Raw genomic sequence first — 16,785 nt, 5'->3', positions numbered from 1 at the left:
ATCCTGTCTCTCCAACCAAGTCTCACCTTATTTATCTTTCTTCTTGCAGTACATTTCTTAATGAGCGCTCTATACCAATTGTTCCCTTTTCTGACAAGAGTATTTATCCCCTCTTTCCCTGTTATTTATTTCTCCTTCCCATCATGCTGCCTGAATACTACAGGTTAGTTTAAACAATGGTTTCTACTTGTCAAGTACATTAATCCTTTCTGTTCTCTCTCTCTCCCATCTTTGCAACATTTAGCATTGCTGATGATCTCTTAGTTCTAGAAGCTCTGTTCCCTTGGCCTTTGTGACAAAACAGGGTCCAAATTTTCCTGAACCTTCATGATCATTTTATTTGATCCTTTATCATTACCTTGCGACATCATTTAAGGTTTTAGTATATTGTTCTCTACATTTTTGATTTAGATAATTCATATATACTTTTATTTCCCACTTCTCATTACTCTCCAAGCTTTGGTTCCCTATCTTTCATTGTATCTTAGGCACTTTTGTTTGGCTGTTCCATTATTTCAAACTTTAAAATCTCAAAAAAAGCCATTTCGTATCTATTTCTTAATGAGAACAACAAGATAAAATGAAATAAAGCATGAAAGGAGATTTAGAAAGATTCAAAATGTTTGGGGGGAAAAAAAAAAAAAAGCAGATTTGTGACTATTCTACATTCCAAAATCTGCAATTTGTTGTCTTGTTACAAACATTTTGAATCTTTCTAAATCTCCTTTTACACTCATATATTGCATTTCAAATTGAAGACTGGTGTTATTAATTTAAAACATATGAATTCAATGAATGACAAGGAATGAAAGAATGGATCTTGAGCTATCCTCTTGACTCCCACAAACTAAAATCACTCAACTCTCCACTTCCAGTATTTGAACAGTTAAAATTGGTAACAAATTTGTAAACTTTCATAGAAATTTTAAGTTTATTTTCTGTGACCTATAATAACCATATTACTTTTTGTATAAAAAGAAAACTGTTCATAACAAAATCTACTAATGTTTCAAATAATCAGAGCCCATCATGCTTATAAATACTTAAAAAGTCTCAATACAATTTATTAATTGTCAAAATGAAATCAGCACTTCATAGCTGTGCTCCCCAAGCCCCAGGCCACAGCTGGTTTCTGGTCTGCGCATCATGGACTCTGCCCACAAATCTCCTCCCACCCCCACCCCGACCCCCAGTCCAAGCAAAAATTATCTTCCAAGACTGGTGCCTGGTGCAAAAAAGTTGGAGACCACTGCTTTATGAGGTAAGTTTCCTAACATTTATTTTAGTAATTTTTAACTAAATAGGTCTGCACCAATTCTGAATCCATTTAGTTTTGCAATTATATATGCAAACTGAGCTTAATTATTCTCTAAAAAATTCTAAAGAAGTGTTACATGTACAATACCGACGGTGTAAAAAATGAAAACAAAAATAGAATATTACAGAGTTACCTATATGCTTATTATCTGTTCCAATCAAAAAGCAGTATGCAATGACTTTATTTATAAAGTGTTTCCTCTCTCTAAACAGAGCACTCAGGGAGACGGTGTGTAAAAATACTGTTAAGGCACTAGCTTAAGTTTATACTTAGTGTTTCTGTCATCAATTTGGAATTCTGTTAATCATAACACCACGAATGGTAGAGGGACAGTGTATGAATATGAACTATTAGCATGGTTTTCGATTTAATATTTTTCAGCCATTCATGCTTTATCTGGTGGATGGTAAATTCTCCTCTAGATGTTTTCTATTCTATGAAATTGCCTCTTCAGAATCATTAATGACTCTTAACATTTTTTGACTAAACATTTAATCACATGTCTTTTGTCAATATTTTTTAAGTAATTAATGAAAATGAATAAATTAAATTCTAATGCTACCCTCACAAGAGGGAATTTTTACTTATTTTAGAAAAACAGCAAAATTTCGATCTTTTAATAATTTCAAAGGCATTCGGTGAAATAACTGTACATAAGTCAAACTGTATGGAAAAAAAATTAATATACAATTTAGTCAAAATGGAGTAAAGTTGTACCTCAGAAGCCATGGCTAAGTAATAAGGTGTTAACATTAAATTTTCTGGTGAAGTAAGGGTTAACCCATTGATGTAAGTTTCTCCTCTCGTTATAAAACCCCAGGCTTCTATAATTATTCTACTATAAAATCATTATTTAGAAATATAAGACTTAACTGGCCACATGTCTTCAATAGAATAATTAGACTATCTTACCCAACACTAACATTCTTGGAAAATAAATAGTCAAATTTAACAGAATGAAAAAACTTAGAGGGGAGAAAACTTTATTTCTAAGGTATCATTAGAGAAGATCATGTTTTTGAAAACTTCTAACAAATCAGATTCTTAAAAACTAGATTAGAAATGCAAATTCTGAAAATACTAACAAGTACTTTAAAAATGTAACATGAATATAAAGATGATAATTTCAAGTTTATTTGTTGATGTCTAACAAAAATCCAGTTAGAAAACTTGTGAGTATTTTTTAGGTAAGTTCTTAGATTTCTAATATAGACTTTGAGTTGTTTTAGGTGCTAATTAAAAGTATACACATATACATTTTTCTGTAACTACAGAACTAATATGTTTTAAATAAAGTGGTATTTTACCCTTAACATTTTTGAATACTTAGCATTTCTTCCTAGGTAGCCCAAAAATTTACACCTCAGCTGAGGATACATAGTTTCAATTCTGATCAAAATGGGCCTAATACAATTTTAGGACCTTCAGAGCACTTAAGTTCCTGTTTCCAGTGGTATAGAACAGTCAGACAAGAAGATGCTAACATGCTTTCACATATGCCTATTATAAGAAGCAGTTAAAATGCAAATTCCTGTGATCACCATAAAGATTTATATTTTGCTGGTTGGGGGTAAGAACTCTGGAAGCTGATGCCTATGCTGGTCCACATAATACATATGTCCAGAAATATTACTTACAGAATTTCTCAAAGTGTGGTCCTTAGACCAACAGCACTGGCATCACCTGTGAGCTTATTAGAAATAAGTCACGTCCAGATCTACCAAATCAAAAATTCTGGGGTAGGGTCCAGGAAACTATGTTTTAATAAGTTGTGTAGGTGATTCCTCTTTATATCATTGTATTACAGCTTTATTTTCCCTTGGCTTTTGATATCCTAGGTAGGAACTAGTTACATGTTATCCAGCATGAGTACTGGACAGATTCCCACCTTAGTGATATTTATTAGAACTAGCATTTTCATGCTATCTTGAGGGCCAGCAGTCATCTTTTGAGAGATATGATGACAACTTTGAGGAGTATAAACAGCTATTCCATATCTTAATATCTTGAAGTTTTTTTCCTGAGGATCTAAAATTACATGTCTTTTCCTGGAGTTGACTTTGCTTAAGTTACATCATGTTCTTATAATGGGCTTTCAATGAATACAAAGACATTCCTATTTGTGTGTGTGTTTTTTTAAAGACAGCATTCATCCAGAGCAAAAGAATCTGTATCCTTGCTTCAATATATAAATATAAGTAAAAGTAAGTGATACTGCCTCAAACCTTTTTCCTCCTCTAACCTCTATCCCTATTTCCTTCTACTGTAAGTGCTTTTTCTATTCATAAATGAAATTGAATTATAAATCTCATTCTGTTTCTCTCAACTGCATGTTTTAAAGCTTCATCTAGTTTTCAAGATCTCACCATTGTTACCACGATCTCATTTTTTTAATTCTCTATACCAATGATGGATATTAACTAGGCTGTCCAACTCCTTATTACCACAAACACCACAGCTACAAAGATATATATCCTCAAAGACCTGCATAAAAGTGTTGGATCAGAAGGATTAAGCCCTACTGATTTAATTAAATACTGGCTGATTTATGGAATAGCAGTACTAGTTTACAAGCCCATCATCAGTACATAAAGACTTCTACATTCTACCCAAAACTTTGTATCACCTTTAAATTATCTGTCATTCTGATGAGTGAAAGGTTGTATCTCATGCATTATTTTCATTTTTTCTGATTACTAATGTTTATCTATCATCTCATCTATCTGTCAGGACTTGAGCTTCCCCTTAAACTATCTGTTCATATCTTTTGTTTATTTTTTAAAAGCTATTTTCCTTTTTGTTAATTTGTAGCAGTTCCTTATATATTACAGGTATTATTTCTTGCAGGTTTTAGATGTTCCAAAGCTGACATTTGACTTTTAACTGTGTATGGCTCCTTTAATAGAATTTGTATGTAATCAAACCCATTAATTTTTCACATTATGTTCTGTGATCCCTATGATATAGATATTCTCTAAAATTTCTTCTATTAGCTTTAAAGATTTACATTTCTTACTTGGGTCTTTAATTCTTCTGGAGTCAGCATTTGTACATAAAGTATCAAGTAAGGATCTAACTTTCTTTTTCCAAATAGCTAGTTCAAATAAATTGTATTCGTCTGCTTTAAGTAGCCTCATTGCCTAGTTGTACCACATCATATTTGGAGTTCTTAAACATACATGAATCTTTCTGAGCTTACTAGGTTATTCCAGCATATTTGCCTTGCTTTTGCTAGCATCATATTGTTTTTATTATTAATAAAACAAATCTGTGTAGTAATTCTCAATATCTAGTAGGTCGAGTGCTCCTTCTTTCCTCTTGTCAAAATTGACTTAGCTAATCCTGAACCTCTACTGTTCTATGCTAATTTAAGAATGAGTTGTCAAGTTTCTTAAAAAAAAAAAAAACAAAAACAAAAAAAACGCAGAAAAGAATTTTGAATAGGAGGCACTGACATGACAGACTTAGAGAAAATAGGCATTACTAGGTTAAGCCCGTAGCACAGGACAGTCTTTGTCTTCTAATAAATTTAGAATTTTTTCCCATGAAGGTTTACTCATTCTTAACTAGTTTAATTGTTGTTACACTATTTCCTAAGTGGGTTATTCATGGTATACAGCAGGGGTTGGAAATGCATGGCTCACAGGCCAAATCCAAGCTTGACACCTGCTTACAAAGTTTTATCAGAACACAGCTATGCCCATTCGTTAACACAATGTCAAAGGCTATTTTTGTGCTACACTGGTGGAGATATGGTTGTGACAGAGACCATATGGCCCCCCAAAATGAAAATATTTATCTGGTTCAGTATAAAAAAGATTGCTGACCACTGGGTATAGAAAAAAACTTACTGGTTTTTATAAATTAATCTTGTTTTAGAAAATCTTGCTGGATTTTCTCAGTTCTAGCAGTCTGCTGATCGTTTTGGATTTTATGTAGATGGTTGTATCATATACAAATGGTGAATTTTATCTCTTTTTTCTTATCTTCTAGTCTTATTTGGATTGTGCTCAAAACTTCTCAGTGAAATATGACTTGTGCTACAGACTTTGGGTATACAGACTTTATCAAATTAGGAGAATTCTCTTTTATTCTTAGTTTTCTGAGAATCTTTTCATATACAGGTACAAATATCACCAAAAACATTTTTCTGCATTCTGATAGACTATAATTTGCTAATTTATGACATACTGCTGTATAGTATTTCTTACATTTTATAGTGAATGGATACTTTTCTATGCCTTAATATTTGGCATCCCTATTAAACTGGTGGATTCAGTGAAGACTGGGACTCTTAATTGTACTTCTGTGCATCTCCAGTATAGTACCTTCATTGACCAATCTTTATTGCATGTGTACAGTGTTAGGTATTATATAAGAAATTGTGTTTGCTTTCACACAAAGCAAGTACTACAATTGTTTGAGTAAATAAAAATGATATTGTGTTAGCAGATAGGGAATAAGATAAAACAAAATATAAATTAGTCTCATCTTTCAGGTGAAAATCAGTAATTTCAAGTAGAAAACATTTCTCAATCGTTGGAACTCATGGAAGTTTTATATGAATCCATAAGCAATTTTGTAATTTCAAAAATTATTTAAAGATTTAACAAGTACATAACAATCTAAACATAAATCAGAAAAAAAAACAGTTCTGCTCTAAAGACTAAAAGTGAATATTCACAAAGAAAATATTCCTAACATCCAAATCTTTATCAGTTATGAAATAAAAATGATTTAATTTGCATGCTTTTAATATTTTCTAATTAAAAGTTCTACTTTTATACTAAGTTCTACCCATGTATGACATCTAAGTAGGGTAAGAATAAAAATCACCTCCACGTAATTAGAGGTTCACAATCCCATATAAGATAACCTGAAATTCCAAAGCTCTGAAAACTTAAAAATTTTTTCACAATTCATTTGGCAGCAACCTAACCCTGAACTGAGACTATTGTCCCTATTTATCCCACTTAGTATGAATATTTGCTAAAGGAATATTAACATGTTTGATTATAGAGTATCCCCTTGGACTCTATAGAAATATTATAATAGGTAGGACATGCACCATATTACTTCTTCAAGATTTGAAGTCTCAATGTTGAAACACAACCGATCTTAAGTGTTTTTGATAATGGACTGTAGATCTGATAATTCTAAAAAAATTAAAAAGATTCCTAATTCTTCTCCCATTTACCCTCAAAGGCATCTCATGTACTCTCTATTTCCACTTGTTCTTTTTTATTATAAAGTATTTATTTAAATAAATAAAAATATTACTTTCATATCAGATTCATTTTGATAAAGAATCATTTTCTTAACAGATACTTTTAAAAAATCACAAAAGCTTCAAAAAAATTAAACAAATGTTTAGTGATGTGACTGTATTAAATAATGCAACATTCTTATTTATAAAATACACTGTACCTTATTTTAAGATATTTGAATTGGAAGCTTTTTAAATAGTAACATTAGATGTATATTTAGATAACTTCTATACTAAGAATAAAATATTAAAATATAAAGAAGGTGTGGATTTTTGTAATATGCAATTAAGTTCTTCTATCATTCTGGATTTCATTATCTGAAATCAAAGCGTTTAAATCATGTAATAAGCCATACAAGTGGGAGCACTTACTTAGGAGTAGAAGGACCCCTTGGCCATGTTCCGTCTTCATTTTTCTGTTCTATTACTAACACCTGCAAATATGACACAATAAAAGAGTGTTTTTCCATAATTCTGAAGTTAAAAAAGCTTTAGAAGATTAGCTGAATACACTGAGAAACCAAAGCAACTCTGTGATTATTTAAAGGACACAGCAGACAAGGTGAAGTGATATTTGCATTTTGATTCCAAAGCTGGGCAAAGGAGACAAAAAGATCTCCAGTATAAGGAATCAGCAAAGAGTGTGTGAAGGAAAGAAAGTAAACTATGAGAAAGTTTAAATTAAGTAAATAGAATATAAATTCATTGAGTTTAGGGAGTATGTTTTCTAGTAACATAGAACTGTGCAAATAACAGATGCTTAATAAATGGTTGTAGTTGTTAAACATACTGATACAGAATCTTAGCTAACTATAATTATGCAAATATTGAGGAACAGTGACACAGATAATTCCAAATTACAGATTTTATAAAATTTATTTGGGGCCTTGAAATTAGTACATATTTATATTATCACTATGTAAATTATAGAATCTTTTATAATAATATACAAATGACAGAGTCAGATCTGAGAATCAAACTGAAGTTCTCTGTTGCAGCATGGTTGAGGTAAACAAAAATCACCTCTCATAAATGAAAAGAACAGGCTTAGGCAGAGCTATACTTTATTCTAAAACATCCCCAAATCCTTCCTCACATTTCTTGACTAAAAAAGAATTCTTTCATCTATTTTTTTTCTATGTGATGAGTCTGTGGCAAAGAAGAAAAACCTATCAACAATAATTAAATTAGCAAAAGAAATATGTGATAATACCAATAAGAAGTTAATTGAAATTTCCATGGAAAACTATAACATAGAAAATATCACTTGAAGTAAATTCAAGGCATTACAAATTTGAATACATTCAATATATTGTTTCATTAATTCTTTTCCTTAAATTTGGAATTTTGTAACCTATTTTACATACGCTTGGTAATGTATTTTTATAGACTGTATGTTTCTAGGACATTTATAAATTGGCACTTGGATCTTAACCATATAAAATGTAAGCTTGTTTCAGAATATATATCAAATAATAAAATATTGATTTAAAAATTTTACAGACCCTTGTTTAAAGAGCATGCTAATTAAAACATTAGATTTATCTTTATAATATTTCAAATATTAAAAAACTCATATAGGCCGGGCGTGGTGGCTCACGCCTGTAATCCTAGCACTCTGGGAGGCCGAGGTGGGCGGATCGTTTGAGCTCAGGAGTTCGAGACCAGCCTGAGCAAGAGCGAGACCCCATCTCTACTAAAAATAGAAAGAAATTATACAGACAGCTAAATATATATATAGAAAAAATTAGCCGGGCATGGTGGCACATGCCTGTAGTCCCAGCTACTCGGGAGGCTGAGGCAGGAGGATCGCTTGAGCCCAGGAGTTTGAGGTTGCTGTGAGCTAGGCTGACGCCACGGCACTCACGCTAGCCTGGGCAACAGAGTGAGACTCTGTCTCAGGAAAAAAAAAAAAAAAGAAATAAAAAAAAAAAAAAACTCATATGATGTATGTGTACCACATGAAGAATAAGTACACCATGTACCTACCATCCTGATCCTTTCCTGATCACTTTCCTCTCCTTACCTATAGAGACAATCATTATCTTAATTTTCTAATTATGATTTGATACAGTTTTATATTTTTTAAATATTTATAAAGCAGAATTTAGTGACTGATTTTTAACTTCTGAAGAATGTTTTTCTTTATGGTAATTCATAACTACAGCAACACTCACATATAAACTATGTATTAAAAAATATATATAAACTTTATAATCATTTGAAAGACTTAAATCGGTTATAAAATAAGAGATTTTAGCTATATAATATTCAAAGTAGCATTTAATATCATTGTTTAACTCTAATACCTTAATTCCTAACAGTATTTATACTTAAAATTCCATGTTTTTACAATCCTAGATATTAATGTTGAAGGTCATCAGAAATATTAAAATTTGCTAATGCATAATTTTCTAAATAAAATTTTGCTTATAGTTAAAACATTAACTCAGGATGTAAATGTTTTTAGAAAGATTTAAAAATTTAATTAAACCACACACAGAAGGGAGAAGAGGGAAAGACCACCCATTCTGGAAGGCATACTCTTCCATAATACATCTTTGTTTCACTTTCTAATGAGGATACTTTCAATTTAGTAAAAAAAAAAAAAGTCCAACATAGTATTTAGTTCATTTATCATCAGTTAGAAAAGAATGGATATTTAATACACATTCTTTGAAAAATTCCTATTCCCAAAGATCAAAAGTCCTTAAAGGGCATTTAATCTTATTAAACTAATTTATACTCTTATCAGAAATATGATAAATGCATACCTATCAAGAACATCAAATTATTTAACTTCTCTGAACTTCAGTTTTTCAATGTGTATGATGGAAAAAATAACATCCATAACATTTGATAGGATCATTGTTAAGAATTAAAGACATAATTCTACATATTTCAAATTGCACTCCTGGAGCTACTTCAAGGCCTGATGGATGGTAACCAAAGACAGAGGTGTATGTCTACTGGAAGATAGAAAGAGGGAGTCAGCTAGCTAGGGAGGGAGCGTTAGCTAATCAGTAGAGTTCAAGGTCTTGACTTTAGCTTTAGTCAGATAACTTTAAATTGTAATACATTGGATTTTGTAAGATTTCACTTAAGCATATAATGGCTAAAATAAATTTGAAAATCACTATATTTTCATAGCCTAATATAATACTTGACATATAGTAGGTATTTACTAAAAATTAATTTTCCTTAGTTTCTCTGAATTTTTTTCACAACTCAGTATCATTGATGTCAATAGGAATTTTTAAATAAAATAGAACCACAAATTTCCCAACATTGCAGCACCAAGCACTGTGTTAGATATTAAAAATTTAAAAATAAATAGGATACAAACAAACCAAAGCAAGGACCTCATAGTCTAATTGGGAAGCTTAATATACAAATACAATAAATGAGACAAAACACATATGCATAAATCATGGAAGTTAAGGGAACAATTTTTTCTCCGAAGTAGAAACATCCTACATCTCAATGGATATTGAGAAAAATAGGGAAGGCTGAAGAGACGATGTGACATTTGAGTTGGAATATGAAGGATGAGTACTCTGATGTGGTTACTCTACATGATGGGATGGGATGGTTAATTTGAATATCTAGAAGGTTAAAAGGACTTTTTGCTGGATAGACATAGAGAGGGGAAGAAGCGCACATCACACAGATGGAATAACATATTGGAAAGCGTAAGAGTATGGAATAGTATAGTGTGTTAGAGAATTATAAGCAGTTCAGTTTGGTATTCCTAGAGTATAAACCACAAAACAAGGATAACATAAAGATGCTAGAAGACTAGGCAATAGGTTAAACCATGACTTGTGTGTTGGGTTCAAGTGCCTGGACTTTACAATCATTATGGAGCCAGGAAAGATTTATGAAAGGAAAATAGTAAGGTTTATATGATGAGTATTCTAGCACAAATAAGATTGAGTGGACACATAAGAGCCTGGAGGTAGAGGGATTGGTTGAGACAATATGAACGATAAGGGCTGAGAAAATTGAATAGAAAGATTAATCAAGAAATGCTTAGAATAAGTAGGACTTGCTGATTGTGACTAAACATTTTCATTTCTCAATACATTAATTTCTTTGCATTATACAATATAGAAAAACCAAATTAGGAGCTGATACCATCTAATAAAGGTTGGCAAACTATGGTCCACTTAGCCTGCTGCCCACTTTTATAAATAGTTTCGTTAGAACTCAGCCATACCCATTTGTTTATGTATTGCCTATGGCTGCTTTCGTGCTACTGCAATGGCAGAGTAATAGTTTCAACAGCAACCGTATGGCCTGCAGAAATGAAAATATTTACTACTTGGCCTTTTACAGATAGTTTGCTGACCCATCTTATATATTAGCTTTTTAAAAAAAAATGAAAATCATTTCTTTTTAACAAGTAGATTATTCCCAAGCTCAAGGAGGGAATCAAAGTTATAGTCAGTGACCACCAGGGATAGAGAAGAGATGAATTTAGAAAGAAGAAGCCAGAGACAGTAGAATCCATTAGATATTGTCAGGATATCAGTTAAAGTTTGAGACTCTAAAAAGCTTCATGTACAGTATAGTCAAAATAAACATTATTACTACATAATACCTGTCCTTGGTATAAACCAGCATCCTGGATGGTGCTGTCTGGTTTATTCAGTGGTTCAAATGTATTACTCATGTATTTGTTCCACAATCTGGTCTCCTTTTCATCTGGAATATTGAAGATTTTCCTTATTTCTTTTTCAATTGTATCTAGATTTAAGGAGGAAAGATAAGGAAATATAATAAATATTTTAAAATATGCTACATATAGTTAAATGCTTATCAGCATAAAATGCTAAATTTAAAATACTGTTAGAATAGATGAACAAATATGTAAAAAAAAATACATACTAAAAAAAAGAAAAAGGTTTTTAAGACCAAGTATGTTTTTAAGGAAAAAAATGGTATTTGTAATTCTGACAGATGATTACTGGTGGAATTTAAAACCCCATGGTAACCTCAAATCAAAAAACCTACAACAGATACCAAAAAAAGGCAAGAAATTATAAAACATACTACCAGAGAAAATGACTTTTAACAAAGAGAGACAGGAATGAAGAAAGAAAGAGAAGAGCACAAAACAACCAGAAATCAAATAGTAACATTGCAGTAGTAAGTCCTTACCTATCAATGGTAAGATTAAATGTGAACTGACCAAACTCTCCAATTAAAGACACAGAGTGGCTAAATGGATTTAAAAAAAAAAAAGAGCCAACCATATGTTGTCTCCAAAAGATACACTTCACCTATAAAGACACACACAAACTGCAAATAAAGGATGGAAAAAGATATTCCATGCAAATGGAAACCAAAAAAGGGCAGGAGTAGCTATACTTCTAGCAGATAAAACAGATTTCAAGACAAAAACTGTAAAAGGAGACCAACCAAGACCATTATATAATGATAAAGGAGACAATTCAACAAGAAGATATAACAATTCTAAATATATATGCACTCAACATTGGAACACCTGGATATATAAAACAAATATTATCAGAAGTTGAGAGAGAGAGAGAGAGAGAGAGACAGACACAGACCCTAACATAATCATTGTTGGAGACCTTAACACTCCACTTTCAGCAATGGACAGATCATCCAGACAGAAAATCAACAAAGAAACATTGGACTTAATCTGCACTATGAAACTAATAGATATTAATATTTACAGAACGTTTCATCCAACAACTGCAGAATACATGCTCTTCTCCTCAGCTCATGGATCATTATCAAGGATAGATCATATGTTAGGTCACAAAACAAGTCTTTAAAAAAATCAAAAAAACTGAAATCATATCAAGCATTTTCTCTGACCACGATGGAATAAAACTAGAAATCCATAACAAGAGGAACATTGGAAAATATACAAACACATGGAAATTAAACAATATGCTACTGAATGGCCAGTAGGTCAATGAGGAGATTAAAAAGAAAATGTAAAAATTTCTTGAAACAAATAAAAATAAAGACACAACATATTAAAACCTATGAGACATAGCAAAAGCAACAATAAGAGGAAAGTTTACAACAGCAAGTGCCTACATCAAAAAAGTAGAAAAGCTTCAAATGAACAACCTAATGATGCATCCCAAAGAACTAGAAAAACAAGAGCAAACCAAACCCAAAATAGAAGAGACATAATAAATATCAAAGCAGATATAAATGAAATTGAAATGAAAAAAATACAAAAGATCAACAAAACAAAAGTTGGTTTTTTTGAAAAGATAAACCTTTAGCTAGACTAAGAGAAAAAGAGAAGACCCAAATAAATAAAATCAGATATGAAAAAGGAGACATTATAACTGGTCCTGCAGAAATTCCAAGGATTATTAGACACTACTATGAGCAACTATAAGCCGACAAATTGGAAAACCTAGAAGAAATGGATAAATTCCTAGACACATACAATGTACCAAGATTGCACCAGGAAGAAATTTAAAACCTGAGACAGAAGCAGTAATAAAAAGTTTCCCATCAAAGTGAAGCCCAGGACCCAATGGCTTCACACTGCTGAATTCTACCAAGTATTCAAAGAAGAACTAATACCAATCATACTTAAATTATTCTAAAAAATCGAGGAGGAGGGAATACTTCCAAACTCATTCTACGGGGCCTATATCACCCTGATACCAAAACCACATAAAAGACACAACAACAACAACAAAAAAACTATAGGCCAATATCTCTGATGAACACAGATGCAAAAATCCTCAACAAAATTCTAGCAAACCGAACACAACAACACATTAAAAATTCGTTTATCATGATCAAGTGAGATTCATCCTAGGTTGCAAGGATGGTTCAACATACACAAATCAATCAATGTATTACATCATATCAACAGAATGAAGGACAAAAACCACATGATCATTTCAAGTGATGCTAAAAAAGCATTTGATAAAATTCAATATCCCTCCATGATAAGAACTCTCAAAAAACTGGGTATGGAAGGAACTTACCTCAACATGATAAAAGCCATGTATGACAGACCCACGGCTAGTATCATACTGAATAGGGAAAAACTGAAAGACTTTCCTCTAAGATCTGGAACAAGACAAGGATGCCTACTTTCACCGTTATTATTCAACACAGTACTGGAAGTTCTAGCTAGAGCAATCAGATAAAAGAAAGAAATAAATGGCATCCATATCGGAAAGGAAGAAGTCAAATTATGCCAACAGTAAACAATCTGAAAAAGAAACCAAGAAAGTAATCCCATTTTCAATAGCTACAAATAAAATAAAATATGTAGGAATAAACTTAACCAAAGAAGTGAAAGATTTCTATAATGGAAACTATAAAACTTTGATGAAAGAAATTGAAGAGGACAACATAAAGAAGAAAGATATTCCATGTTCATGGATTAGAAGAATCAATATTGTTAAAATGTCCATATTGCCAAAAGCAATCTACAGATTCAACACAATCCCCATCAAAATGCCAAAGACATTCTTCACAGAAACAGAAAAAATAATCCTAAAATTTACATGGAACCATCACAAAAGACCCAGAATAGACAAATCCATCCAGATGCAAAAAGAACAAAACTGGAAGAATCACATTATCTGACTTCAAATTATACTGTAGAGCTGTAGTAACCAAAACAGCATGGTACTGGCATAAAAACAGACACATACACCAATGCAACAGAACAGAAAATCCAGAAATAAATCCACATATCTACAGTGAACTCATCTTCAACAAAGGTGCTAGGAACATATGGGGCAGGGGCGGGGGGGAAGGATAGTCTCTTCAATAAATGGTGATGGGAAAATTGGATATCTGTATGTGTAAGAATAAAAATAGACCCTTATCTCTTGCCATATGCAAAATTAAAATCAAACGGATTAAAGATGTAAATCTAAGACCTGAAACTATTAAACTACTAAAGCAAAACACTGGGGAAACACTTCAGGACATTGGTCTGGGTAAGGACTTCTAGAGTAATACCCCCAAAATACAGGCAACCAAAGCAAAACTGGAAAATAGGGATCACAGCAAATTAGAAAGCTTCTGAACAGCAAAGAAAACAATCAAAAAAGTGAAAAGACAACCCACAGGATGGGAGAATACATTTGCAAACTACTCATCTGACAAAGGATTAATAACTAGAATATATAACAACTCAACAGAAAAAAGTCCAATAATCTGATTTAAAAATGGCCAAGGGATGGGAATAGACATTTCTCAAAATAAGATACAAATGCCCAACAGGTGTATGAAAACAATGTTCAACATCATTAGTCATCAGAGAAATGCAATGGAAAACTACAATGCGATATCATCTAACTTCTCAAAGTGGCTTTTATTAAAAAGGCAATAACAAATACTGGTGAGCATGTGGAGAAAGGGAAACCCTTGTACATTGTTGGTGGAAATGTAAATTAGTGCAACCACTATGGAGAACAGTACGGAGGTTCCTCAAAAAACTGAAAACAGAACAATCTATGACCCAGCAATCCCACTGCTGGTATATATATCCAAAAGCAAGGAATTTAAAATATCGAAAAGATATCTACATTCCCATGTTTATTGCAGCACTATTTATAATAGCCAAGATTTGGAATCAACTTAAGTGTCCATCAATGGATGAATGGATAAAGAAATTGTGGAACATATACACAATGGAATATTATATAGTCACAGAAAAGAATGAAATTCTGCCACTGGCAAAAACATGGATAAAACTGGAGAACATTTTGTTAGATGAAATAAGTCAAGCACAGAAAGACAAATCTCACATTTTCTCACTCATATGCAGGAGCTAAATATTAAAACAACTGATCTTATGGAGACAGAGAGCAGAATGATGGTTATCAGAATGAGATGGGTAGCAGGGATGGGGAGTGGATCAAGTAGGGATGGCTAATGGGTGCAAAAATATAGCTAGATAGAATGAACAATATTTTATAACAAAATAAAGTGATTATAATCAATAAAAAATTAGGGTATACTTTAAAATAACTAGAAGAATAGAATTGGAATGTTCCTAACAGAAAGAAACGATAAATGTCTGAGGTGATGGATACCCCAATTACTTTGATTTGATTAATTCATACTGAATGCCTGTATCGAAACACCGCATGTACTCTATATACAACTATTATGTACCCATAATAATTAAAAGGAATAAAAAAAATTTTAAAAACACAAACAAGAAAACCTCAAAAGGTAAAAGAGTTCAATCAATTAACACAAAAATATAATTTATGTTATACAGGATGAACTTTAACCTTTGACACATTATATTTCAATATATTTTCTGAAGATACATAGGACTTAAAATGAAAGTATGATTGAGTGATTTAACAGATGGAAAATGTTTTTAATTATAACATAGCAAACTTAAGAATAATTTATATCAAACAGAATATAATTTACAGTTTGAATAGCTAACTAGAATATATAGACACAATAAAAAGGAAAGTGCCTTGTTTGAAGAGATGTCTGTATTACTCAAAATTTCGTATTTTCAAGGTAAAACTATGTACTTTCCTCCTTTCTAAATCAATTATCTTAATGAGTAGGTGGTTTTTTTTGTTTTTTTGCAAACATCAGCAGCTTAACCTGTATAAAATAAGACACAGGATTATCTACATATTTGAGGGTACAGATGTAATTTAGTTTCAGGCCCTATAGTTAAGTCTTTAAAAGTCTCAAATCTTACATAATACTGCTATATCTATCTAATTCTCATCAATAACTTACCACAAGAAAACTGTAATTAAAATATTTTATGATATAATATAGAATACTTTTAAATTTCAGAATAGTTGTTTAGTCTTGGAAAAAACATTATTTATAAAATATTAAACAATGATATGTGTTCTCTGAAGAAATAGAAAAATGTATACCTATCCTACATAATTAAGTTTGGCCAATAATAGTGTTGATGTTCTACTTGGCAGCCAATGTTCTGTAATAGTCTTGTAGTCAATGAGATTTTGATTAGGGCAGTTAATCAGTAGCAAATCTTACAGCATATCTCAAAACTTACAGCAAATTACCCAGACTATTTAAATAATTACATAAATACATAAATATACTATCAATATTGCCTTTTATTTTGGTGGGATTGTATTTTTTTTTCTTTTTGTTCTTTTATTAAAGTAGAACATGCACACAGAAAAATGCAGTAATCATCCATATATTGTGGTAAATTTCC

General features: G+C 31.6%; 1 protein-coding gene across 2 annotated transcripts in view; it reads right to left on the bottom strand.

The window, feature by feature from the left end:
• USP15 (ubiquitin specific peptidase 15) overlaps positions 1–16,785 on the bottom strand; it is a 129,593-nt gene that overhangs the window by 61,643 nt on the left and 51,165 nt on the right. For both annotated transcript variants that reach the window (XM_069491645.1, XM_069491646.1), the window contains exons 5-6: positions 11,188–11,333; positions 6,957–7,018 (exon numbers count right to left, since the gene is read on the bottom strand). In XM_069491645.1, the coding sequence (XP_069347746.1) occupies positions 6,957–7,018; positions 11,188–11,333 (208 nt within the window). The remainder of the gene's footprint in view (positions 1–6,956; positions 7,019–11,187; positions 11,334–16,785) is intronic.

Source organism: Eulemur rufifrons, chromosome 16 (assembly GCF_041146395.1).
Source record: "Eulemur rufifrons isolate Redbay chromosome 16, OSU_ERuf_1, whole genome shotgun sequence".
NCBI lineage: Eukaryota > Metazoa > Chordata > Mammalia > Primates > Lemuridae > Eulemur > Eulemur rufifrons.
This window is presented reverse-complemented; position numbering and strand designations above follow the sequence as displayed.